At 50.4% G+C, this 23,128-nt stretch overlaps 2 protein-coding genes across 11 annotated transcripts in view; one reads left to right on the top strand and one right to left on the bottom strand.

Moving 5' to 3' along the window:
* The window catches only part of Nacc1 (nucleus accumbens associated 1), an 18,864-nt gene extending 7,732 nt beyond the window's left edge, over nucleotides 1-11,132 (bottom strand). The window contains exon 1 of one of the 4 annotated variants that reach the window (XM_052167229.1): nucleotides 10,830-11,132. Coding sequence is in view for 1 of the 4 variants with exons in the window: in XM_052167226.1 (XP_052023186.1) it covers nucleotides 9,404-9,503 (100 nt within the window). In the remaining 3 variants the exon portion in view is untranslated. Of the gene's footprint in view, nucleotides 1-9,403; nucleotides 9,504-9,918; nucleotides 9,979-10,542; nucleotides 10,611-10,829 lie in introns of those variants that run through there. The other 3 variants (XM_052167227.1, XM_052167228.1, XM_052167226.1) reach the window with 3 other exon arrangements.
* Trmt1 (tRNA methyltransferase 1) lies at nucleotides 9,512-23,128 on the top strand. Of its 7 annotated transcripts, none has more exons than XM_052167224.1 (17): nucleotides 9,512-9,574; nucleotides 12,786-12,986; nucleotides 13,565-13,620; nucleotides 13,859-13,995; nucleotides 14,275-14,462; nucleotides 18,572-18,687; nucleotides 18,776-18,888; nucleotides 20,149-20,297; nucleotides 20,452-20,538; nucleotides 20,611-20,680; nucleotides 20,766-20,900; nucleotides 20,983-21,068; nucleotides 21,511-21,619; nucleotides 21,712-21,788; nucleotides 22,492-22,611; nucleotides 22,694-22,820; nucleotides 22,945-23,128. In XM_052167224.1, the coding sequence occupies exons 2-17, from the start codon at nucleotides 12,805-12,807 to the stop codon at nucleotides 23,104-23,106; spliced, it is 1,914 nt and encodes a 637-aa protein (XP_052023184.1). In that variant the 5' UTR covers nucleotides 9,512-9,574; nucleotides 12,786-12,804; the 3' UTR covers nucleotides 23,107-23,128. The 7 variants fall into 7 exon arrangements, with proteins under 7 accessions (XP_052023184.1, XP_052023182.1, XP_052023179.1 ...); XM_052167222.1 differs by lacking the exon at nucleotides 9,512-9,574 and adding an exon at nucleotides 12,334-12,483; XM_052167219.1 differs by lacking the exon at nucleotides 9,512-9,574 and adding an exon at nucleotides 12,334-12,483 and having other exon boundaries at nucleotides 12,710-12,986.

Here is a 23,128-nt window from a genome sequence, read left to right as displayed (position 1 = left end):
GAGTTTTATATAATCTAGGCACATACTCTACCACTGAGTTTTACCATCAGAGGAATGCTTTATGGATCTATGGTTGGTTGTTGAGGATAATGGACCTACAGACTCTTGAGAATAGATGGCCAAGATCAGTCTCTTGCACATAAGAAGACACAGGCATAATGCACTAACATTCTTACACTCATGGTTAAGAATGGCCATTGGCGGGCGGTGGTGGTGCACGCCTGTAATCCCAGCACTCTGGGAGGCAAAGGCAGGCAGATTTCTGAGTTTGAGGCCAGCCTGGTCTACAGAGTGAGTTCCAGGACAGCCAGGGCCACACAGGGAAACCCTGTCTCGAAAGAAAAAAAAAAAAAAAAAAAAAAAAAAGGCCGCTGGCATGACAATACCAGAGACTGCGGCCTAGAATATGGCCTTAACACACACTCACTAATCATGAAAATGTACGTTCAAACCATAATGCGAAACAGCTTCATGCTGTAGGCCTGAAAGTAGGGACAGAGCAGGCAGAAGGCTGGGTGTGTGAATAAGGCTCTACCATTGAAAGTTAACAATGATCGATCCTTCCCTAACTCTGAATACATGAAAGACCATAACAAAGCCAGGTGTAGTCCTAGGAACTCTGCAGGGCAGAGGGGAGGCTCCACTGAGCCTAGAGATATAGGTTACGCTACACAACAAACTAGATCTCAAAAATAAAAAACTACTATAGAAGGGTAGAGTGCATGGTATCTCAACAAAACTTTTGAACAGAAACAACAAACAAGACTGGGATATAGCACTTGCCTACATGAGGCAGGCTGCCAGAGCCACACCCCGACCCCCAAACAAAAACAGAGGAGTACGACTGGTTTCCTCTGTACACAATAGGGAAGTTGTGCCAAGAATATTTTTCTGATTTTAAATTTTGAACCTGGTGGCCATACTGTTCATCTGCAAAAAATAAAAGGGATTTCTTATTGCTTTGGTTTTAGACAAGTTCCTGCTATGTAACCCAGGTTAGTTTTGAACTTACACTGATTCCTTAGCCTCCCCTCCTCAGTGGTGGGGAGCCTCCACACCCAGCTCCAATTTTCTCTTTTCTTTTTCTGGAAACAAGGTCTCATTCTGAAGACCCAGGCGGGACTTGATCACACAGAGATTGGCTGCCTCTACTCCCCAGGTGCTGGGTAAATTACCTGGCTCACTTGAATGGTTTTTAAGAAAATGATTCAGTTGAAGTAGAACATGCATGTAGTCCCAGGACCCAGATACACTGAGGCAGGATTCCACTATGTAGTTCTGGCTGGAGCTCCTCTGTAGACCTGACTGGGCCTCAAACTCAGAGATCCACTTGCCTCTGACTCCCCCATGCACCACCCCTGTTTTTTCCTTTAGTTTTTAAAAATTCACAATTACATTTACACATGTTACATGTTTGCCTGCAGTTACATCTGTGTATCACCAACATGCTTGGTGCCACGGAGGTCAGAAGGAACTGGAGTTACGGTTATTGTCACCGTGTGGATTCTGGAACTCTAACCCCAGCTCATTCTACAAGAATGAGCAACTCTTCTGTTTTGAGACAGGTTTTACTGTATAGCCCTGGCTGTCTTCAAACTCAGGGATGGCCTGCCTCTGCCTGTCTCCCAAACGCTTCGATTAAAGGTGTATGCCACCACGGCCCAGCCCAAGCAACTCCTAATCGCAGAACCATCCTATACACACACCACAGCACATGCATGACAGTCAAAAAACCTTATAAGTTAATGGAGTCTTATCTTTGCTTCATGGAGACCCCACAGGGCAGACCCAAGAGGCTCCCTTACCCTAGGACTGGACCAGGCATGGTGGCATGCATATAGTTCCAGCTACTCAGGAGGTTGAGGTGGAAAGGATAGCTTGAACACAGCTCAACATCAGCTTGGGCCACATAACTCAACTCGTGACTGTTTCTAACAGTAGTTCCTGGGAATCAGATGCCCTTTCCTGGCTGCCCTAGGAACCACAAGTACATGGTACACATACACGCGGGGAAAATACTCATACACATTTTTAAATGGTTTATTTTTATTTTAGGTGCATTGGTGTTTGGCTTGCATATGTGTCTGTGTGTGGGTGTCAGGGAATTGAACCCAGGTCCTTGGGAAGAGTGGCCAGAGCTCTTAACCACTGAGCCATCTCTCCAGCCCCTTCATACACATTATTTAAAAAAAAAACCAACAACAACAACAGCAACACCCCAACCAATCATCATTCCTATTACCTCGAATCTAATGCCACATCTAAAACAAGAGTGAAGTTTTGAAGAACTGTCTTGGCCTCCTCGGATAGCTGACCTCAGGACAGCAAGAAGTTAGGATAGAATTTCTGAAGTGATGTTACTGAGTTTCAAACTCAGTCATATTGAGTTGACTCACTGTAGAAAAACGGCTGGCAGGATGTTTCCTGTCAAGAGACCACTGGCTTTTGTGGAAGGCGGCCAAGGAATATATTTGCGCCCCATCAGTCACAAAGACACAGAGGTTATACCTGCACACCACAAAAACAAACAAACAAACAAACAAACAAACCAACCAACCAACCAACCAACCAACCAACCAACCAACCAACCAACCAGCCTGGTGTGATGGTGCAGATGGTAGTCTGCAGCAGCAGGTAGATGAGGGAGAGATCTGTGCTGGCCTGAGCTACTCTCAACAGCATCAAGGCCGGGCAGTGGTGGTGCACTTGAGAGGCAGAGGGAGTGTTTTACTTCTGAAGCTAGCCTGGTCTACAGAGTGAGTTTCCATGACAGCCAGGGCTACAAAAAGAAACCCTGTCTTGAAAAACCAAAAAACAGCAAAAAACAAAACAAAACATAGTTATCAAAACTCCAAAAGAAGGAAAACTAATTTGCATGTCAAAATCTCCTTCTAATGCAACAATTAAGCAGGGCTTTGGCAGGCATAGTGGCACACACCTATTTTGACTCTACTTGGCAAGTAGAGTCAAAAGATAAGAGGTTTGAGGCCACATTTCACAGGGTGGGGTGGGGTGAGGCGTAAGCCTTTGGAAGGTAATTAATTCATGATGGTTCCACCTTCTGAGACACTCAAGGAAGCCTGTTCATCCCTCCCTGACCACCACCTTCTGCAGCCACAGCAGACATTGAAGACTGAGGAGCAGTCCCTTCATTTGGAATTCCAGCCTCCAGAGTGCTAACAATGCATCTCTGCTGGGGCAGCTCAGCTCAGTGGCAAAGCCTCTTGCTGCAACCTTACAGAACAATGGACACACATTCCCATCCAGACAGTAAAAGGAAACATGCTGATAGTGGAAGTGATGGGCTTGGATGGATCCTAAGTTTGTTTTTTTGCTATTATTTTTGTGACAAGGTTGGTCTCCAATGTTAAGAGGACAGCAGCAGAGAAGGACACTGAATTCCTGCCCTAGCCTCCCAGTATGTGAACCACCACAATCAGCTGGCATCTAATTTCTTTGGTTCTTTGTTTTTGAGACAGGGTCTCATTACGTAGCTTTAGCTGGCTTAAAATTTCCTATGTAGGGAGGCTGTGATTGGGATGTAATGTGAATTAAAAATAAATAAATCATGAAAAAGAAAACAAGAACAACAAAAACTCACTTCCTATGTAGTTTCCTATATGCCTTGAACTTAAAATATCTTTCTACCTCTGTCTCCCAAGTACCAAGTGCTGGGGCATTACCCCCACACTGAATTCATTTTCTTTCCCTGAAAGGCTGTCATTAAATTCATAGCAGGAGTAGGATGAACAGTAGCTCCCTTTCACAGTGCCTGGTAACAGCTCAGATAAGGCCATCTCATTTCCCAGTATATTTCCTGAGAAGAAATGAGCCTTCCTGACATCTGATTTAGGAGAACAGGCCAGGGAGGCAAAAACAGAGGCCTGGATCACACACAGAACAAGCCCAAGTTTGTTCCTGAGTTCTGTCCATGAGACAGACAATGCTGAAGCAGTTAGGAAGGAAGCACCTCACAGATGGAAACACTAGTACCCAGAGAAGCCACAAATGGGGCAGACAGGAGCTCTGGATAGGCCGAGCCTCCCCACCCAGAAAAGGAGTCTGTCTGTTGGCTACCTGGGGCCCTTACCACAGGGTCTCCCAAGGTCAGCCTGGCCTGGTTTTCCTCCTGCCCATACTCCTCCACATCCTTCCACCAACAGCTCTGGGAAGGGCACCTTTGCCTGCCCCCTCTTCCTACTTGTTCCAAGTGGCCCCTGTACTCTAGCTTCTGCCTAACAGAACTCTAGGTCCATACAGAGCCCAGCAGCCATTCTGCCTGTTTTCAAGAGCCCTGGCCTGGGTAATGCCACCAGGTCTGATTACAAGCCACACTAAGTCACAGCCCACTGTACGAGTGCCTTCTGACCCAAAAGAGAACAGAGAAAAAAAAGATCAAATGCAGAGTCCCTGAGGTAACTAACAATGGCATAACCACGGCTGAGGGAGGCTCGCTCCGCAGATGGGGATTGCTGAGATCCACTGGAGAACATGTAGGACCGTGGTACCACCAAATGGATGCATTAACTCCTAAACAGGATAATGCAGCAACTCCTATTTGTTTTAAGACATAGTCTTGGTACAATAGGTAAAGCAGGCCCTGGACCCTGACTGAGAGCCCCCACAGATCAGATATGACTGTTTCTCCCACCTATCAAGTAAGAAAATGGAGCGCCTAGCTGCCTGGAAGGCTGAGGCAGGAGGACCATTTGAGCTAGGAGTTCAAGACTACAATGCAGGACTATGAAAAAACAAACTTAGCTGGGCAGTGTTGGCGTACACCTTTAATCCTAGCACTTGAGAGGCAGAGGCAGGTGGATTTCTGAGTTTGAGGCCAGCCTGGTCTATAGAGTGAGTTCCAGGACAGCCAGGGCTATACAGAGAAATCCTGTCTCGAAAAACAAAAAAGAAAAACAAACAAACCTGGGGCTGGAGAGATGGTTCAGCAGTTAAGAGCACTGACTGCTCTTCAGAAGGTCCTGAGTTCAAATCCCAGCAACCACGTGGTAGCTCACAACCATCTGTAACGAGATCTAGCCCCCTCTTCTGGAGTGTCTGAAGACAGCTACAGTGTACTTACATATAATAAACAAACAAACAAACAAACAATAAAACAGACCTTTCAGCAGACCTTATCTTTCTTTATACAAAGAAGCTCCAATCATACTGATATATATATCAGTATATAAACTGATATCCCTGGACGCAGAAAGTAAACAGAGCCTCCTGTAGATTTTTTTTCCTGACTTTTTTTTTGGCTGGGGATAGAACCTAGGATGTTTTCATGCCAGGCTAGTACTCTCCCACTGAACTGCACCTCTACTGCCTCCAGACCTTAAATTATCTCCTGACTTCTAGTAGCAAATCCAATATTAATTAATATTAATTAATGCTACATAAGAGATGTCAGAAGCCAAGGAGCCGCAAGGCCAAGGAGCTGATTGGGGTAAAGCTTGCTGCCATGGCTACTGTCCCAGGTCTGATCCTAGGACTCTCTCAGTGGAGAGAACCGTCTCACCTTAATAGTCCATGTCCTGCCAAATAAAAAGATTAAAATACAATAAAAATGTAAATATATAAACCAAAAGAAGCTAGTTCTACACCTTCCTAATTCTAGCACGTGGAAGAACTGTTAGCTCAGGGTTGGTCTGGACTCTATAAGTGCAACAAGATCTTGTCTCAAAATCAGGAGCTGCTACACTGTTGTTTAGGGGATAAGGAAAAGAAACATAAGTCTGTTCAGGACAAGGTGTGTGCCCAGCAGGCACAGGCTCTGGATTCCATCCTTAAAAACAGCAAGTAAGCAAAGTCAACAGAGACACACTGTCTATGAATAGTGTTTAATTTATAGTTAAGTACAGAGATGCAGGACCTGCAAATAGAGGTATTTCTGCATTCCACTAGGCTTGCCACTGGTGACAGAGTACTGGTGACAGAGTACTGGTGACAGAGTACTAATGGCCCGACATAAGGCTAAAAAATACTTAAGATACAGCTCGGTGACCACCGTGGCTGAGTATGTAAAGACACTTGCTGCTAAGCCTGGCAACCTGAGTTTGGCCTTCAGAACCCACAAGGTGGGAATACCCAACTCTCACAAGTCACTATACCCCCCATAAATACACAAACATTTTAAGGGGGAAAAGGTGGGGGGCAATATAGCAACCTCAGCTGATACTCAACACCACCAGCTATCTATCATTGGCACTGTCGCTCCTGCACCCTCCTGTCTATAAACTCTATCACCTTATGCCTTTCACTATGTCCTGGAACCTGTACTATTACAGGGATTACCTCAGGCAAGTAGTCCCTAAGGGTTCGTCAGTGCCATCACATAGCCAACAGGATTCTTCCATAATCCCCCCAAAACCACATACCAGGTATTAGAACACAGTATCAGTGTCATTTTACACACCAGGACCTTCTGCTGTTAACAGGATCTAACTATGTTGCTCTGGATTCACCTGCTTCTGCCACCAGCTCAATTCTTGATGGTAAGAAGCTATCCTAGAAGCCAGGATAGGTTTGCCTCTATCCTACCATGATAAATAAACAGGTAAGGTGTGTCCTTGTCAGACAGGCAAACTGGGGACTAAGAGCTCTAGCCAGCATTTTGGGGCTGAGGAAGGGTGACCTAGCATCGGTACCTGACCCTGGCCCATCCTAATGTTCATTCACCCTCAACTCTTCTGTTCTACTCAGAATACCGGAAGTCCCCCAAGTTCCACTTTTACATCTCTGCTGAGGCTGCACAGGAGAGCAGCCTGATGGCACCTTCTTTAAAGTACAGCCTGGGCTGCGTCACTCCTTATCCGCCTGCCTCTCTCAACGCCCCGCCCCCCCAGGCCAGGGCACTCCAGGGAAGACATCACCTGCAAACAAACAGGTTACCTACTGCAGACTTCAAAGAGGGTTATGCTGAAAGATTGCTTCAGTTCCTTAGTGTGTCAGATAGTGACACCACACAGGGCTGGCTAGTGATGGGCTTGAGTGAGCTCAGCACAGAGAGGTTTTTGAAGTGTTCCTATGGTGGCAGCCTGAGCACGGAGAGGTGGGGAGCACCCAGGAGGGGACACTCTGTCCAGGCACTGCCTCAGGCTCATCTCAGGTGTGGGGCTGGGCCAGTCAGCTGCTGCATCACTGGCTCTGGCAATGAACCCTGGTTTAGAGCCCACTGGCTAGCCTTTTGACGGACCATGTACAGACCACATACAGATGTAAGAAAGTCCAATTCCTGAAGCTGAGCTGGGGTGTCAAAGACAGATTTTAAGACACTCTTATGCTGGCTTATGGTGGCGCACACGCCTTTTATCCCAGCACTTGGGAGGCAGAGACAAGTGAATTGCTGGGTTCAAGGCCAGCCTGGTCTACAGAGTGAGTTCCAGGATAGCCAGGGCTACACACACACACACACACACACAAACCCTGTCTGGAAAAAAAAAACCGAAAAGAAAAAAAGAGTGACTCTGGATTTAAGTCAAGGGATCTGAACTTTTCCCGGGGATGCTAGAGAGATCCCTGAGATCCTGAGTGAGTTCTTTCTTGTGGACAGCACGAAAGATCTCTGCTCCACAACAGAGTCTTCCCTCACTCTTCTCTCACAAAGACAAAAACGTTTTTTTGGTAACTCAGCAGGAGCCTGGCACACACTCAATAAAAGCTCTGAATGTGTTGTCCTCAGCCAGAACATCCGCCCCCAACCTAACTTCTTATTCAGATCACGGCTGACTAGCCGATGAACTCCCTGCCCCCACACACTGACCATCTCCTCTTGCTATACCATCTTCATTAATAGAGCAGCTAGTTTCTCCGTACCTCTGTTTCTTTAAGTTAGGTCACCACCTGAACAGAAATGTCAGAGAGCCTGGTGAATGTTACTCAGAGCTGCTTCTTCAGTTTTTAGCAAGGAAGTGGGCACAAAAGACGGAAAGCAAACTGACCACTTGAGTCCAGGCTGGGCTTGCCTCAGGTCTCCACTGAGAGCAGGTACGACCAGTGCACCTTCTGTTCTAGCTGCAGGTGCAGGCACCCACCACCTGACCATTTCTGCCTTCGTACTGCAGCGCCAACTCCTACCAGTTTTGCATTCCACTGTAACTAGTTGACACCATCTATCCTGGATACCCCACTGGCTGAGGCCTGGGAGCAGCCAATCTATGCCCCAGTGGCTCTCCTTGGTCCACACGCAGCAACCAGTCTCTGTGTGTCAACAGCTAAAGCACAAAGTTGCAGCAGCAGCAGCCAGTGGTAAGAATAAAGGCAATTATAAAGATTCTGAGGTGAGATCATCCAACTAACAGAGACAACTGATGGGGAGGGGTTTTCCTGGAAAGCTGCAGCAGCAGAGAACCATCTGAAAGCACCAAGTTCTTTAACACTGCTGGACCCCCTCCCCTATCCCATCAAGAGACCAGGATGGCGGGCACAGCCCAGGCAGCTGGTGTTGTGGAAACTCCAAGGTTCCGAGGGAAAATGGCAACTGAAGAAAGTCACCATTAAACCCGGGACTACCTGATACCAGCTACCCAGAAGTTTGTAGCTGACTCAGGCTGAGAATGTACAATCAAAGTCACCAAGACAAACTGTGTGTGGTGCCTCAGTCCTATACAATCCCAGCTTTGGGATGATGGGCCATAGGGCAATAGTTCAAGACTAGCTCAGGCCACAGTAAGTTCAAGGTCAGTCTGAGCTAGAGTCACATCAGCAACCAAAAACTAAAACAAAACCCTTATTCTTTCAACACAAACACACACACCTACCCAGACACAGTTACCCCTGCAGTTAGTCCAGAGCTGGAGTAGTGTGCTAAGAAACCACAGTGAGGAGAACAGAGCCCAGGCAAAGCAAAATCCCATTCCCAAGCCACTAACACCCACTTCTCCAACCACTTCCTGTAGCAGAACAGTACTTTCCTGACCCCCAGGTGCGGGCTGGGAGAGAAGGGATAAGCAGGCCTAGGATGAAGAAGTCCACACTCTGTTCCTTGCAACTCCATCAAGGGAACTAACTGACTGACTGACTGAGCCAGTCCCGGAGCCCAGGAAAGGCCAGGTCCAAGGAGAGTCCAACAGGGAATTGGAATAGCAGGAATTTCTCTGCTGATACCCAAGGAGGGCGAACTTGATTTACTAGGCATAGGCCACAATCTAGTCATATGACCAGGGACAAGCCCCGCCCCGAACCCCAGCTCCTTTCTCTGAAAAGAGAAAGCCAAAGACCCAGCCAGCGGTGATCTATGAGCTTACCGGCTACAAGCTTAGCATACAGCCTGACCTAGAAGGAGCACCAAGGAGGGGGGGGGAGGACCCAGGGAGCCCGAGGAGCCCCCCCCTCCCCAGGCACAAGTCAGGATGTGTAGGTACCTGTTTTGTCTCAAAGGCACAACAGAGCTTCAGGCACTCACCATCCCAATGTCTTCTCTCCCGGGAGGAGACAGAATTCAGGCCCAAGCAGCAGGTTGGGCCTGGAAAGCTAAGGCGCATAGCAAAGGTGTGAGGTCTCATCTTCTAGGCTCGAGCCCCCAGGTTCCGGCGCCAGAAGGCTGAGAACGATTTCAGGACTCTAAAATACTCAGGTAATGTCTGCTGGGCTGCCTCCATGCTGGGTGGGTGGGGTGCGGGGTGGGGTGAGTGGGGGGCCATCCACACCGAAATGAACTAGGTATCCGGTGCAGCCCACGCTAACCCCCATCCACAGGCTGGCCTGTCCTTGCTAGCAGTTGGCCAAGGTTTCAGGGAAGAGACGTGGGAACGAGGAAACTCCCCCCGGTTGTGACCCTGAGCAAACACATGGAGGAGGTATAGGGGGGCAGACCCCTCAGCTCGCAGCAGGTTTTCCTAACCTGCCCCCACATCCTAACCCATGGGCCCTGGGCCGCCTCCAAACTCCCAACACTCCTACCGGAGCTCCCAGCCTTACCTGATGCCCTCCAGTTGGAGTCTATCCCCACATCTCCGGTCTCTGACCTCGTGCGACCCCCTGCAAACATCTCAGGGCTCGCCAATCCGCCCCCACTCCAGCAAGCTCCGCCCACCCCACCAAGTCCCACTTCCCGGGCTTTTCCTCACCGCCCCCCAAGGCCTGTAACCTGACCCGCCCACCCCCTCCCCAGCGCGCTCTACCTGTAAGCTCCGGCCCGCCCGCCCGCTCCCCTCCAGGCCTTCTCCCTCGGGCGGTGCAGCCCTCCCCCACCTCTCGCCCTGGCCAGCCGGAGGCCTCCCCTCCCCCCTCCAGCCTCGCCTGCCTCCTCCACACAATTACCCCCTCCGGCCCCGCGACTTCAAGGATCCCGCGACCCGCGCCTCCCTCGGGCGGCCTTCAAGCCCCGCGGGCCGAGCCCGAGGCTGGACGCCGTAGGCCGCCGGCTGAGATTCGGCCATCTCACCCTTGCCCTCCCGCCGCTGTCAGCGCCGCGGGCTCGGCTTCTGCTTCGCAGCGGGGCGCCCCAGGCCTCCCCTCCCGGCCCTCGGCCGGAACCTCCGATGTCCTCGGGCCGCCCCGGCGGGAGGAGGCCGGAATTGGGCCTGGGGCGGGCCATCTCACCTGCGCTGTGGCCGCGCTCCGGGGCCTCCCGGCGGGCTCCGCAGCGGCAGCTGGGGCCGGGCCTGGGCCCGGGGCGCGCCCCCCTGCGCCTCGGCCTCGGCCTCCGCCTCTGCGGCCTCCGCGGCCTCCGCCTCAGCAGCAGTGGTAGCCGCGGCGGCCATTCATTGTGGGCCAGGCCGCCCCAGCCGAGCGCCGAGGAAGCGCACGGCGCTGCCGGCAGGGAGGAAACGGCCTCGGCCCCGCCCCTTAGGCAAGCTTAGCTGCGCTTCGAGCGCTTTAGTTCTCACCGGCTTCTCCTTCCTCCGGGTCTCGGTGCTGTAGACGGTCTAGTTGAGTGACTGTGAGACAGGTTGCTCTGTATTTTCGAACTTCTGTTTCTTGTAAAATGAGAACGACTGTTGTACCAGGCACAGTTTAGGCTCTTTGTGGAAATGAGGTTTCATGGAGCCGAGTTGAAGAAGCTGGATCAAGATCGCAGGAAAGTGAATGCGAAGGGTTTAAACTTAGGTTCAAGGGGCTGGAGAGATGGCTCAGCGGTGAAGAGCACTGACTGCTCTTCCTGAGGTCCTGAGTACAATTCCCAGCAACCACATGGTGGCTCACAACCGTCTGTAATGGAATCTGATGCCCTCTTCCGGAGTTTCTGAAGAGAGCAATGGTGTACCATATAAATAAATAAATCTTTAAACTTTGGTGCAAGAAGTCAATAAAGCGAAGACTTAGGATGCTTACGCGATGTCAAGTTCTGTTAGCATTTTGCACTAACTCGGATAATTATACGTCTTATCGCTAATGTTAGAGAGGTCTGACTACTTTTCAGATGGAGTCAAGAACAGAAGAGTGCGAACTCGAGTGCGTACTGGCGGGGCGCACGCCTTTAATTCCAGGGCTTGGGAGGCAGAGGCAGGCGGATTTCTGAGTTCGAGGCCAGCCTGGTCTACAGAGTGAGTTCCAGAACAGCCAGGGCTACACAGAGAAACCTTGTCTCAAAAAAAAATAATAATAAAAAATTAAGAGTGTGTACTGCTCTTACAGAATAGAGTTCAATTCCCAGCACTCCTGTCAGATGGCTACAGTACTAGAGACTATCACCTTTTTGCTTTGGGGGAGTTACAACTGCACACATACACAAAAATAAGAATAAAAATTTAAAACAAATACCGTTGGGTCTGGTAGAAATGCCTAAAATCTCACCATAAGGGAGACTAAAGCAGGAAACTCTCCTGAGAGTTCCAATCCGCCCTGGGCTGTATAGTTCCTTGATAACCTAGACTGAGTGCCCTCTACCCCCAATGAAGAGATAACATATAGCAAGGCGAGCTGAGGTAACTCACACATCCTGGATCTCTACACGGTCCTGCTTGTATACATTAGGCCAACACTCAGAAGGTTTACTGTCAGAGTGGCTCCTCTGCACGCTTCCCAGGCATTCTGTTATTTAATCTTTGCTCTTGACAGCTAAGGTTCCTACTTGGCAGGTAAGGGAAATAAGAGCCTTACATTTTAAGTAACTTGCCGAGAGTACGTGGTGGGACTGAGATTCAAAGCCAGCGAATACTATTCTAAGAGCCTGAGTTAACCTACAAGGTCCACACCGGAGACATCTAAAGGTGCCAAGTTCCTCCGCTTTTTGCCCTGAACTAAACTAGTGAAAATCCCTTGTAGAAGAGTTGTATTATTGAAATTCGCTTGTGTGTTGTGTAGCCTATGCACTTCCTTTCCTAGAAGAATCTTGATCCCGGTCGCCCACTGTAGGTAGTGTCTCTGATTGGTCAGCTATTGTCATGTGACTGGCCCGCCCTCTTTGCCAACATGGCCGCTTCCAGGCCCTAATGCGTGAAGCGTGCACGGCGACTGGTTGGATCCTGTGAGCCGAAGGGAGAAGCTTGTCCGGGTCTCTGTGTACGTGTGTGCGCGAGCGCACGGGACTCGTTGGATCCTGTGAGCGAAGGAGGAAGCTTGTCGGGGTATGTGTGTGTGTGTGTGAGTGTGTATTGGGAAACCTGCGCCACCGGCCTTAGGCTCTGTTGCGTCCAGTGTTCTCGGGAACGCAGGATGTGATCGATGCCACCGGATTTTAGTTTCTGCTTTACGTACAGGCCATCCCCGCCCCAGAATGCAGCTCTCTGACCTCCCTATGCCCTTCCCCTTCTCTCGAAAACGGCAGGCGGGTTGAGGCGCCCGCGGATGTCCTTCGCGAGGACGGTCCTGTGGGTAAGCCGCCCTCTCCGTCCGGCCCGCAGCCTCTGTAGAGCTCAGTATATGGAACGGAAGGCCCAGGAGCCTCCCTCCCCACCAGCGATGGAGAACGGCGCACGGTCCTGCGAAGAGCATCCACCCGCGGCCCCGGTGGCGACTGTCACCGAGGGCGCCGCCAAAATCGTCTTTCCCAGTGCCAACGAGGTTTTCTACAATCCGGTGCAGGAGTTCAACCGAGACCTGACGTGAGCAAGGGTCGCGGGTCAGCTTGACCAAGGGGAGTAGGTCAGCTAGGTAGAGGGTGTTAGAAGAATATCTGTATTCGAAGGAAGAGGAAAGTTGGTAGGGAGGAGTCAGCGTTAATGGAAGGCCAGTATCTTGAAAGATGAAGGCACGAATGGGATTTTTATAGTAAGGGTCAGGGCTATGCATTCCTTTAGGGTCCTCAAGGCGTGACTCCCCTTTCCCCTTTACGTAGTCTTTGACTTCCCAGAGTTAATTCCTGTAGTTGTATTCACACTGACTTGTTACTTTCCTGCAAGTCAAATTTCACATCTCACATACATTGAATTGGGGGGGGGGGAGGGGGTGGCGTACTTTGCAAAGGTCCCCTTCAGGTTTTCTGGGTTTAACTAAAGATAGAGCAGTTACCATCGTAGACTTTGAGGTGGGATTTCCCTATTAGAATTTGGGGCGGTAGAGAAGGGAATTTATGGATTAGGGAGAGACAGCAACCTGTCAAAGGGAGGACTGTAGGTAAACCTGGGCTACAGCTAGGGAGCTGGCATACAAGAGTTTACAAGCCGACTATCCCCTCCTCCAGGTGTGCAGTGATCACAGAGTTCGCTCGGATTCATCTTGGGGCCAAGGGAATCCAGAGTGAGTGGAGGCTCAGGCCTGGGGGCAGGGGAAGAGTATCACACATAAAGTTCACTTCCCACTTTATCCGTACCTCATTTAGGCTCCTGAAAGCTCTAGGCTCTCTGCTGTTTCTGCCTTTCTCCTGGGGGGCAGGGGGTCAGGGAAAGACTTTCTTGCATGAATCATCAGGAGGGTTATGGTGAAATTTCTTAAAAGGAATATTGCTAGTCTCTGGTTTTTGCCTGAACGACTGCAGTCAAGGTCCCAGGAGAGAAGGACTTGCAGAAAATAGCTGTGGACTTGTCAGCTCAAGAGGAGAAAACAGCTGGAAAGAATGAAAGTCAGGTCCCAAGAGACCAGCCTCGGACAGCTGCAGTTGGTGAGATCTGTGAGGTAGGGGCCTCAAAAAGAGGTGGCCACTTGGGAGTCTGGGGAGAGGAGGTTGCTGAGGGCCTCTAGAAGGTGGTTTTGGGAGATCCTTGAGAGCCCAGAAAAAGAGAGGAGACCTGGACATCAGTCAGAAGGATGGGTCCTTGGTAAAGCACCTGCCACAAAACCCTTTAGCTCTGAGCTTGATCCCCAGAATCCATGGTGGAAGGAGAGAAGTGACTCGATTGTAAATGAACATTGAAAAAGAAATAAGACACGTCTTTCTTTGCTTGCTTCCACCAGGAAGGCCTGCGCATACTGGAAGGCCTGTCCGCTTCTGGTCTGCGCTCCATCCGATTTGCCCTGGAGATTCCTGGCCTCCAGTCTGTGGTTGCCAATGATGCCTCTGCCCGGGCCGTAGAGCTGATGCACAGAAATGTGGCACTCAATGGCGTGACACATCTTGTTCAGCCCAACCAGGCAGATGCCCGGTAGGTTGATCGGCCATTGTCATTGCTGGGGTGGTACTGGCCTTCATGCATGCTAAGCAACAGCTGAGCAACGTCTCCAGCTCCAAATAGGTCCTAGGTAGGCCTGGCTAGGACTTTCAACTTATACCCTCGAATGAGGATACCTGGGGACTAGTCCTAGGTTCAGCCTCCAAGTGTAACCTTGGCTTAGCCTCTTTGAACTTTTAATTCCCTTGTTTATGAAAGAATAGTAATTTTGCAGGGATCATTGTAATTCTGGTTTTCTAATTTTTATTTTATTTATCTGTGCTTGAGAGACCATCAGTAGGTCCTTCAGCTTATGTTGGAAGTGCTTTCATCTACCAAGCCATGTGGAGAATCTTTTTAGAGCATCATGTAGCCAAGGGTAGTCTAGAACTTCGTGACTGAAGATGACCCTGAACTTTATAACTTTTAAAAATAGATGTACTTCATTTATATGTATGTGAGTGTTGAGTCTGCTCATGTGTGCCTGGTGCCCTTCCAGGCCAGAAGAAGGTGTCAGACACCCTGAAAAGGAAATTACAGTTATGAGTTATGTGGGTGCTGTAAAATGAATTCAGGCCCTCTGCAAGAGTAGCACATGCTCTGGTGAGCCATCTCCTCTCTGGCCTTTTTTACATTTTTTTTTTCTTTTGGTTTTTTGAGACAGGATATCTCTGTGTAGCCTTGGCTGTCCTGGAACTCACTCTGTAGACCAGGCTGGCCTCGAACTCAGAAATCCGGTTGCCTCTGCCTCCCAGAGTGCTGGGATTACAGGCGTGCGCCACCACCGCCCAGCCCTTTTTTACATTTTTAAATTATATTATGTGTGTGTGTGTGTGTGTGTGTGTGTGTGTGTGTGTATTCGTGTGTGTATTCATTCAGAGAACAATTTATAGGAGTCACTTCTGTCCTTCCACATGTGGGTTCAGGGATCAGATTATGTAGCCCTGGCTGACGTGAAACTCTTGAGATCTGGCCCCCAAATGCTGGAGTTCTTACCACACCGGGCTCTGGCTATGAATTTCTGATACTTGAGTCTTTACCTGAACGTGCTACTATGCCTCACTTATTCAGTAATGGGGGTCAGATGGAGCCTAGAGGTAGGTAAGTACCTGCCAACTGAGCCGCAGCCCCATTTGGTAAGACGCAGTCTCGTGTAGTGCCTGCTGGCCTGGCCTCACCCTAACTCTAGTTGTGACCTTGAACTCTTGATGCCCAGCTTCTACCTTTGTGCTAGGACTTAGGTTTGATTACAGGATTCCTGGTTTTTGTTTTTCTGGTTTCTTGAGAGGACTGTGCTGTCTGCCCTGGCTCTCCTGGAACTAGACTGGAGAATATAGGCTGGCCACAGAAGGTCCTGTCTCCAGTGCTGAGATTAAAGGCGTGCACCACCACTGCCAGGCATCTTTTTTCTTTTCTTTTTTTGAGACAGGATCTCACATTGTGGCCCTTGGTAGCCTGAAAGTCATAGAGATCCAGTTGCCTCTGCCTTCCCAGTGCCAGGATTACAGGTGTGAGTTACCACACAGGCCCATAGCAGCCTTCTTAAAATAATAGAAGTGTATAGCCCAATCTTTGTACAGTGGTGCTGTTTAATGATGAGGAATAATGTATATACATATAGGGACTTTGTTTTGACACATGATTTGACCAATTTGAACTCAAGATTTCCTTCAGCCTCCCAAGTAGTTTGAAATCATAAACTTAGGCTAACATGTTGACCTTGAGGCTCACAGGGCTCGCTCTGGCTTCAGGCAGCCTCTAGAGCCTCCCACTTTGTTGCCCCACCTCCTTTGACAAGTGCCTGCCCTTTATCTTGTTTTTCAATTTTCAATATTTATTTTGTGTTGGACTATTTTGCCCGTATATATGTACAACAGTGAGTCTGAGGAGGTCAGAGGGTGCACGTTGGATCCCCTAGAACTGGAGACCTAGGTCACCCTAAGTCACTGTGTGGCTGCTGGGCCTGAAGGTGGATCTTCTGCAAAAGCAGCAAATGTCCCTAGGCATGAAGCCATCTCTTGGGCCGTGTCATTTTGGTTTATTTTGTTTTGTTTAGGGTCTCACTATATAGCCATGACTAGCCTGACAAGTTACTATGTAGATCAGGCTGGCCTAGAACTGACAAGGGACTTTGCCTGCCTCTGCGTCTCAAGTGCTGAGGTTAACGATGTATATTTGCACACCTTGATTTTTTAAAAACTTGTTTGTGTTGTTCACAGAGCACAGCTGTGCTACAGCCTCGTGGCAGGGTCCTTAGCACGTGCCCCCTCCCTCCCTCGGCAGGTCACTAGCTAATGCTGTAGACTGCCGTAATAACACAGGTACGCTTCACCCCGCTGGGCTGGAAGTGACTTTTGTCATGTGAACATCCTTGAGTACACTTACATAACGGGACTGCAAAGATAGCTCAGGGATTAAAAGTGCTGCCTGGGGCTGGAGAGATGGCTCAGCGCTTAAAAACCCTGACTGCTCTTCTGAAGGTCCTGAGTTCAAATCCAGAAACCACGTGGTAGCTCACAACCATCAGTAATGAGATCTGACCCCCCTCTTCTGGTGTATCTAAAGACAGCTACAGTGTACTCACATATAATAAATAAATACATAAATAAGTAAATAAGGGGGAAGAAAAGAGCTGCCTGCTGTCCAGAGGACCTGGGTCTTGCCTCCAGTACCATCAAGGCGAAACTGCTTGTAGCTCCAGTCCTAGGAACTCTAACTCCCTCTGCTGTCTTCCAAGGGCACACGGTGCACTGCAAGGTGTGCACATGATACACAGACACACATGCAGACAAAACACCTTCACACATAAAAAATTAATTTTTTAAAAATGTCAGCAGAGGGTTGGGGATTTAGCTCAGTGGTAGAGCGCTTGCCTAGAAAGGGCAAGGCCCTGGGTTCGGTCCTCTGCCCTGTTTAAAAAAAAAAATTAAAAAAAAATGTCAGCAGATGTGAGAAGCTAATTGTTGACTGATCTGGTTGGCTCAGTGTTTTCCATCTCCCTGGAGCATCCACGTGTACGTGTCACTGAACATGTATGTGTCACAGAACGTGCATGTGTCACTGAATGAATGTGTACGTGTCACTGAACGTGCATGTGTCACAGAACGTGCATGTGTCACTGAACGTGTATGTGTGTGTCACTGAACATGTATGTGTGTCACAGAACGTGCATGTGTCATTGAACGTGTATGTGTCACTGAACCTGCTTCTAGTTAGTGGGGGGAGGGTTGTTGCTGTTTGTTTGGTCTATTTCCCAGGCTGGCCTTGAACTTGTAATTTTCCTGCCTTAGCTTCATAGTTAGCTAGGTCTGCACTACCCAGGCTTGTAGACCCAAATTTGCTTTAGATTTACTTGGTTTGGGGGTTGGGGGGGACCATGTGTCTATTACTGCAGGCAAGCAGTGGTCAGAGGAGTTCTTGCCCTCCCACCATGTGGGATCTGGAGATCAAATTGGTTTGTCCAATCTAGTGATTGGTGCTGTTACCCATTGAGCCTGTTTGAAATTTTTGATTATGTAGCTCATGTGTTTGTGTGTGTGTGTGTGTGTGTGTGTGTGTGTGTGTGTGTGTGTGTGTGTGTGGTGGGGAGGTTGGAGAGAGAGCGTGTGCACACTGAAGCTGTGAGTGGGGGGTAGAGAGCGCGCACACTGTGAAGCCGAGAGGACCGGCACCTGAAGAGGCCAGAGGAGGCTGGCCAAGGCGGTCATCTCGGCATGGGTGACACATACTTGTGTCTTGTGAAAGTAACATTGGCTCTTAACACTGAGTCCCTCACAGCTTGGTTTCTGTGTGGCTGCAAGGGTTGAGGGAGTGGTTTTCTCTTTTGGGCTGTTATTTGTCAGGGCTATAGGTGGGGTGGCCGAGTCCTGTGTAAATCAAGAAATCAGTTAACAGGTGGCCAGAGGGGCAGGGACTCAGCTCAGCATTAAAGCTCTTGCCTAGCATGCATGAGGCTCGGGGCTCCATCCGTGTGGCTAAAGTGTAACATAAAACACCAAATGGCTAAGCTAGCCTCAAGTTCAAGGGCGAACCCTCTGTGCCATCGAGGACAGAGCATAGGGACGTGGCTTAAGTGGCTGCGCACTCGGACCCCTCCCATCTAGGATGCTGATGTACCAACACCAAAAGGCACCTGACCGGTTTGATGTCATTGACCTGGACCCCTATGGCAGCCCCGCCCCCTTCCTGGATGCAGCAGTGCAGGCTGTGAGTGATGGAGGTGAGGCTGGCCCTTAGTATGGAGAATACCCAAGCAGGTGTAGGGCAGGGTGTCTGGAGGGTCATCACTGCCCGGCCCCTCCCCACAGGACTTCTGTGTATCACCTGCACGGACATGGCAGTATTGGCAGGGAACAGCGGAGAGACGTGCTACAGCAAGTACGGGGCCATGGCCCTCAAGAGCCGGGCCTGCCATGAAATGGTGAGACTCCCCCACGTCAGCCCGGGCCTGGGGACCTGTGACCCTTTGAGCGTACCTTCCTGTCCTGGTGACCTGCGCAGTGCCCTCAAGTGGCCAGAGCTGGCCCGTTCCAAGCTGTTATGTCACCGGCAAACTGGTGTTTGGCATTCTTGTTCAGTGGGCAGTAATTTTTTTCTAGCATTCTATAGTATAGCTAGCTTTAAAAAGTATTTTTGCTAGGTATGCAGCACTTGGGAGGCAGAGGCACATGGATCTCTTGTGAGACCAATCTGGTCTAAATAGAGTTCTAGGACAGTCAAGGCGACATAGTGAAATCCTGTCTCATTAAAAAAAAAAAAGCTTTACTATGTATGTAATGTGTGTGTATATATAAACACACACACACATATATATATATATATGTATATATATGTATGTGTGTGTTTGTGTGCGCGTGCACACACGTAGTGTAGTCAGGACATCTTCCCAGAGTCCATTCTCCCCTTCCACCATTTGGATCCACTATCTTGGTGGCGGGTGCCTTTACCCACGAAGCCATCTTGCTACCCCAAAATAAGGATGCCAAGTATTCCACGCAGGAATGGGTGGCTTCTCATGCAGTGAACTGCAGACATAGCACTCAGAATAAAACTCATATTCTACCTGGGAATGGATATCGTGTGTGCAGAGCGCTTTACCACCAAGCCATGTCCCCAGTACAAGAAGCCCTGGGGTTGAAGGTTTGAGGCAGGCTTTCTTGTAGCCTAGGCTGGCCTCAGACTTGTTATGTAGCTCAAGTTCAACTTAAACTCCCGACCTTGCCACCTCTACCTCCCAAATGTTGGGACAAAATCAAAACCAAATCCTAAAGGACTGTTTTCCAGGCCTGGCTCTGCTGTGACTGACAGCCCTTCTGGGCCTTAGTTGTGTATCTGTCACGGCTCCTACTCTATGCTTGGGAAGGTTACTATGGGAACATAAAGAAGGGAGGGAGGGTCAAAGAAACGTAGATCCTGTCCTTGTTCCTTGAGGTCCCTTGACACCTTTCAAGCCTGGGCGGTGCTTTTATATGTCAGAGGAACACTCAGCTTGTGTGATAGGGTCAGATCACCTACGCAGGCTGTGGTCACTTGGTTCCTGCTACCAGCCACAGGAGTGACTGACCTGGCTCCGCAGATGGAGAAACTGAGGGACAGAAAATACTGGCTTGGGGCAGGTTCTAAGCCCAAGATGCATTTGCAAGTGTGTTCTTCCTGACATCACTGCCCACCCTGCTACCAGGCCCTGAGAATCGTGCTTCACAGCCTGGACCTGCACGCCAACTGCTACCAGCGCTACATCGTGCCCCTGCTCAGCATCAGCGCCGACTTCTATGTCCGGGTCTTCGTCCGTGTTTTCACAGGTCAGGCCAAGGTTAAGGCCTCAGCCAGGTAAGCCCACCAGAAGGAAACCTGATGAATTGAGAGGGGATAAGATTTGTCCTCAGGGACCTTGATATCTGAAAAGGGACTGAGTCAGTCTGAGGGAAGAGTTGAGTTGTAGTGACCGTATCAGGGACTCACGGCCTCTCCTGGGCTTCCACAGCAAGCAGGCCCTGGTGTTCCAGTGTGTGGGTTGTGGCGCCTTCTACCTGCAACGCCTTGGTAAAGCATCAGAAGACTCTGGTGGCAGGTGAACAAGGGTATTTTGGGTGTAATGAGGGATGTCCTGGGTCTTCATCCCTCTAACAGCCTCTCCTTGCAGGATCAAGTTCTCTGCAGCCTGTGGTCCTCCAGTGAGCCCTGAGTGTGAGCACTGTGGACAGAGATACCAGGTGGGCCCCGGTCAGAGGCAGTGGGCAGGGTGCCAGGACTCATACATTTGTGCCCCTTGCTCATCTGTATGCCTGGTGCCAACAGCTTGGGGGTCCCATGTGGGCAGAGCCCATCCACGACCTGGACTTCGTGGGCCGAGTTCTTGAGGCAGTGACCACTAATCCTGGCCGCTTCCACACTTCCTTGAGGATTGAAGGTGTCCTCAGTGTTGTTACTGAGGTATGAGCTGGACCTGCACAGGACAGGACCCTCATGCCCACCTTTGTGCCAGCACTCCATGCTGCTCACCCTTACCTCCCAGGAACTCCCCGACGTCCCTCTCTACTACACTCTGGACCAGTTGAGCAGCACGATCCACTGCAACACACCCCGCCTCCTGCAGCTTCGGTGAGGGCCCCGGGGCAGCTGGGACCGTCAGGGTCTAGTGTGTGCTTAGGGCCGAGCTGAGAGGTCATGATCCTTCAGCAGGTGCTTTGTTAATTTTTTTAAGTTTTGCCTATGCGTGTGTAAGTAAGTGCACCATCTGCATGCAGTGCCTGAAGAGGCCAGAAGGTGTCAGATTCCCCAGAACTGAAGTTAACCGGACTGTGTGTAAGCCTCAGTGTGGATGCTGGGTTTCAAAACCCAGAGTTCTCTGCAAGAGCAATGAGTGGTCTTACCCACTTGAGATACCTCTCCAGCCCCAAGCAGGTAGCTTTGACGTCATAGTGTGTGAAGTGGGTTGCTGTGAACAAAACGGCTATGCCATTCCATTTTATCTCCTTGCTTGTACCTGGGTCAGCCTGTGCTTTGAGGTCTAGCCTCCTCTTTGTGGTCTCTGTGTACCCAGGTCAGCTCTCCTTCATGCTGGTTTCCGAGTCTCTCTCTCCCATGCCTGTAAGAATGCAGTGAAGACAGACGCTCCCCCTGATGCTCTCTGGGACATCATGCGTTGCTGGGTGAGCAGTGAGCCCTTGGTTCAAGGTGGGAGGGCAGGGAGTGGCGGCAGCTTGGGCGCTCCTCGGGCTGAGCATCTCCTTCATCTCCCCAGGAGAAGGAGTGTCCAGTGAAACGGGAGCGGCTCTCCGAAAGCAGTCCAGCATTCCGAATTCTTGCTGTGGAGCCCAGGTATGGACAGATCTCCGGGGGACAGGCTGTCCCTCAGGTGTAGCAGGCGCATGTGCAGAGGACAGACACTGTTTGAGGGAATCTACGACCTCTTTCCCCCTCGTCTCCACCCTGCGCCCTTTCCTGCTCTTTTGCACCGTCTGTTCTTTAGCCATACATACATGTGAGTATCTGTGTCGGACTACAGAGCACAGAACCCTCCGAGGCTCTTCCTCAGGAGCAGCCTGAGCTCAGCACACAGTCTGTCCCACCTCGGGCCCTTTGTCTGGGCCTTCTCTCACCTCAGAGAAGCCTTCTGGACTGGACCACTGTCAAGCATTGTATCCCAACTTATGTCTTTTATCAAAACAGGTGTCGAGCCTGTTTGTCCTAACACAACACAATTTTATTATTTTTATTTCTTTCTAGTGCTGGGGACAGAACCTAAAGCCTCACGCTGGGCAAGCTCTCTCCACCAGCCACACTCCTAGCCCTAGTTATTTTTCATCTCCTTGCTTGTCTGTCTCTGGTGCTACAAAATCGGCTCCCCTGGAGCAGATCAGGCCCCTGTGTCATAAGCTCACGGGGAAGTTCAGGTGGTTACGGAACAAACAGAACAACTGAGCCTGGCAGACCCGTGCTGCTGCCTGGGGTGGGCAGGTTCTGGGGCTGCCTGCATTCACCCTGGGTGGCTCCTGCCTCCAGCCTCCACCCATTTGTCCAGGCTGAAGGCCAACTTCAACATCCGGGAAGACGCCAATCCCAGCTCCCGCCAGCGAGGGCTCAAGCGCTTCCAGGCCAATCCAGAAGCCAACTGGGGTCCCCGGCCCCGTGCTCGGCCAGGGTGAGTGGTGATGTTGTAGAAGCGAGGGTTTTCCAGGGCTGGGCAAAGACAAAGTGGGGTACTAGCACCCCTCTCTGCACAGGGGCAAGGCAACTGAAGATCTAGCAGAGAGGCAGAGGCTGCTACAGAATAAGCGGAAGGAGCCAGCTGAGGACCCCGCCCAGCGGGCAGCGCGCCTCAAGACATTTCCTTGCAAACGATTCAAAGAGGTGATTCTCTCCTTCCACCCTGCAACAGGGCCAAGGATGGGCCTCGGGCACAGGGGCCAGGGACTGAGGAAAGAAACCCAGCTCTGCTCACAGCCCATAGCTTCACACCCTCTGTTCTCCACAGGGCACCTGTCAGCTAGGGGAGCAGTGCTGCTACTCACACAGCTCCGCAGCTCCTGAGGCCTCTGATGACATCCCCAGCGCAGACTGTCCGGAGACCCCCACCCAGATCGTCCCTGAGGCAGAGGCTGCGGGTGGGCGCGTTCCTGGGTCAGGTGTAGACTGAGACAATAAAGACATGTAGCCTG

This window comes from Apodemus sylvaticus, chromosome 21 (assembly GCF_947179515.1).
Source record: "Apodemus sylvaticus chromosome 21, mApoSyl1.1, whole genome shotgun sequence".
Classification (NCBI taxonomy): domain Eukaryota; kingdom Metazoa; phylum Chordata; class Mammalia; order Rodentia; family Muridae; genus Apodemus; species Apodemus sylvaticus.
Note: the sequence above shows the minus strand (reverse complement) of the source record. Positions and strands in the feature narration are given on the sequence as shown.

Coding starts and splice junctions, on each gene's coding strand:
- Trmt1 (XM_052167219.1), top strand. CDS start 12,730: ATGTCCTTCGCGAGGACGGTCCTGTGGGTAAGCCGCCCTCTCCGTCCG. Junction 18,889..20,148: donor GCCGGGCCTGCCATGAAATG/GTGAGACTCCCC, acceptor CCCTGCTACCAG/GCCCTGAGAATCGTGCTTCA. Junction 20,681..20,765: donor ACTGTGGACAGAGATACCAG/GTGGGCCCCGGT, acceptor TGGTGCCAACAG/CTTGGGGGTCCCATGTGGGC.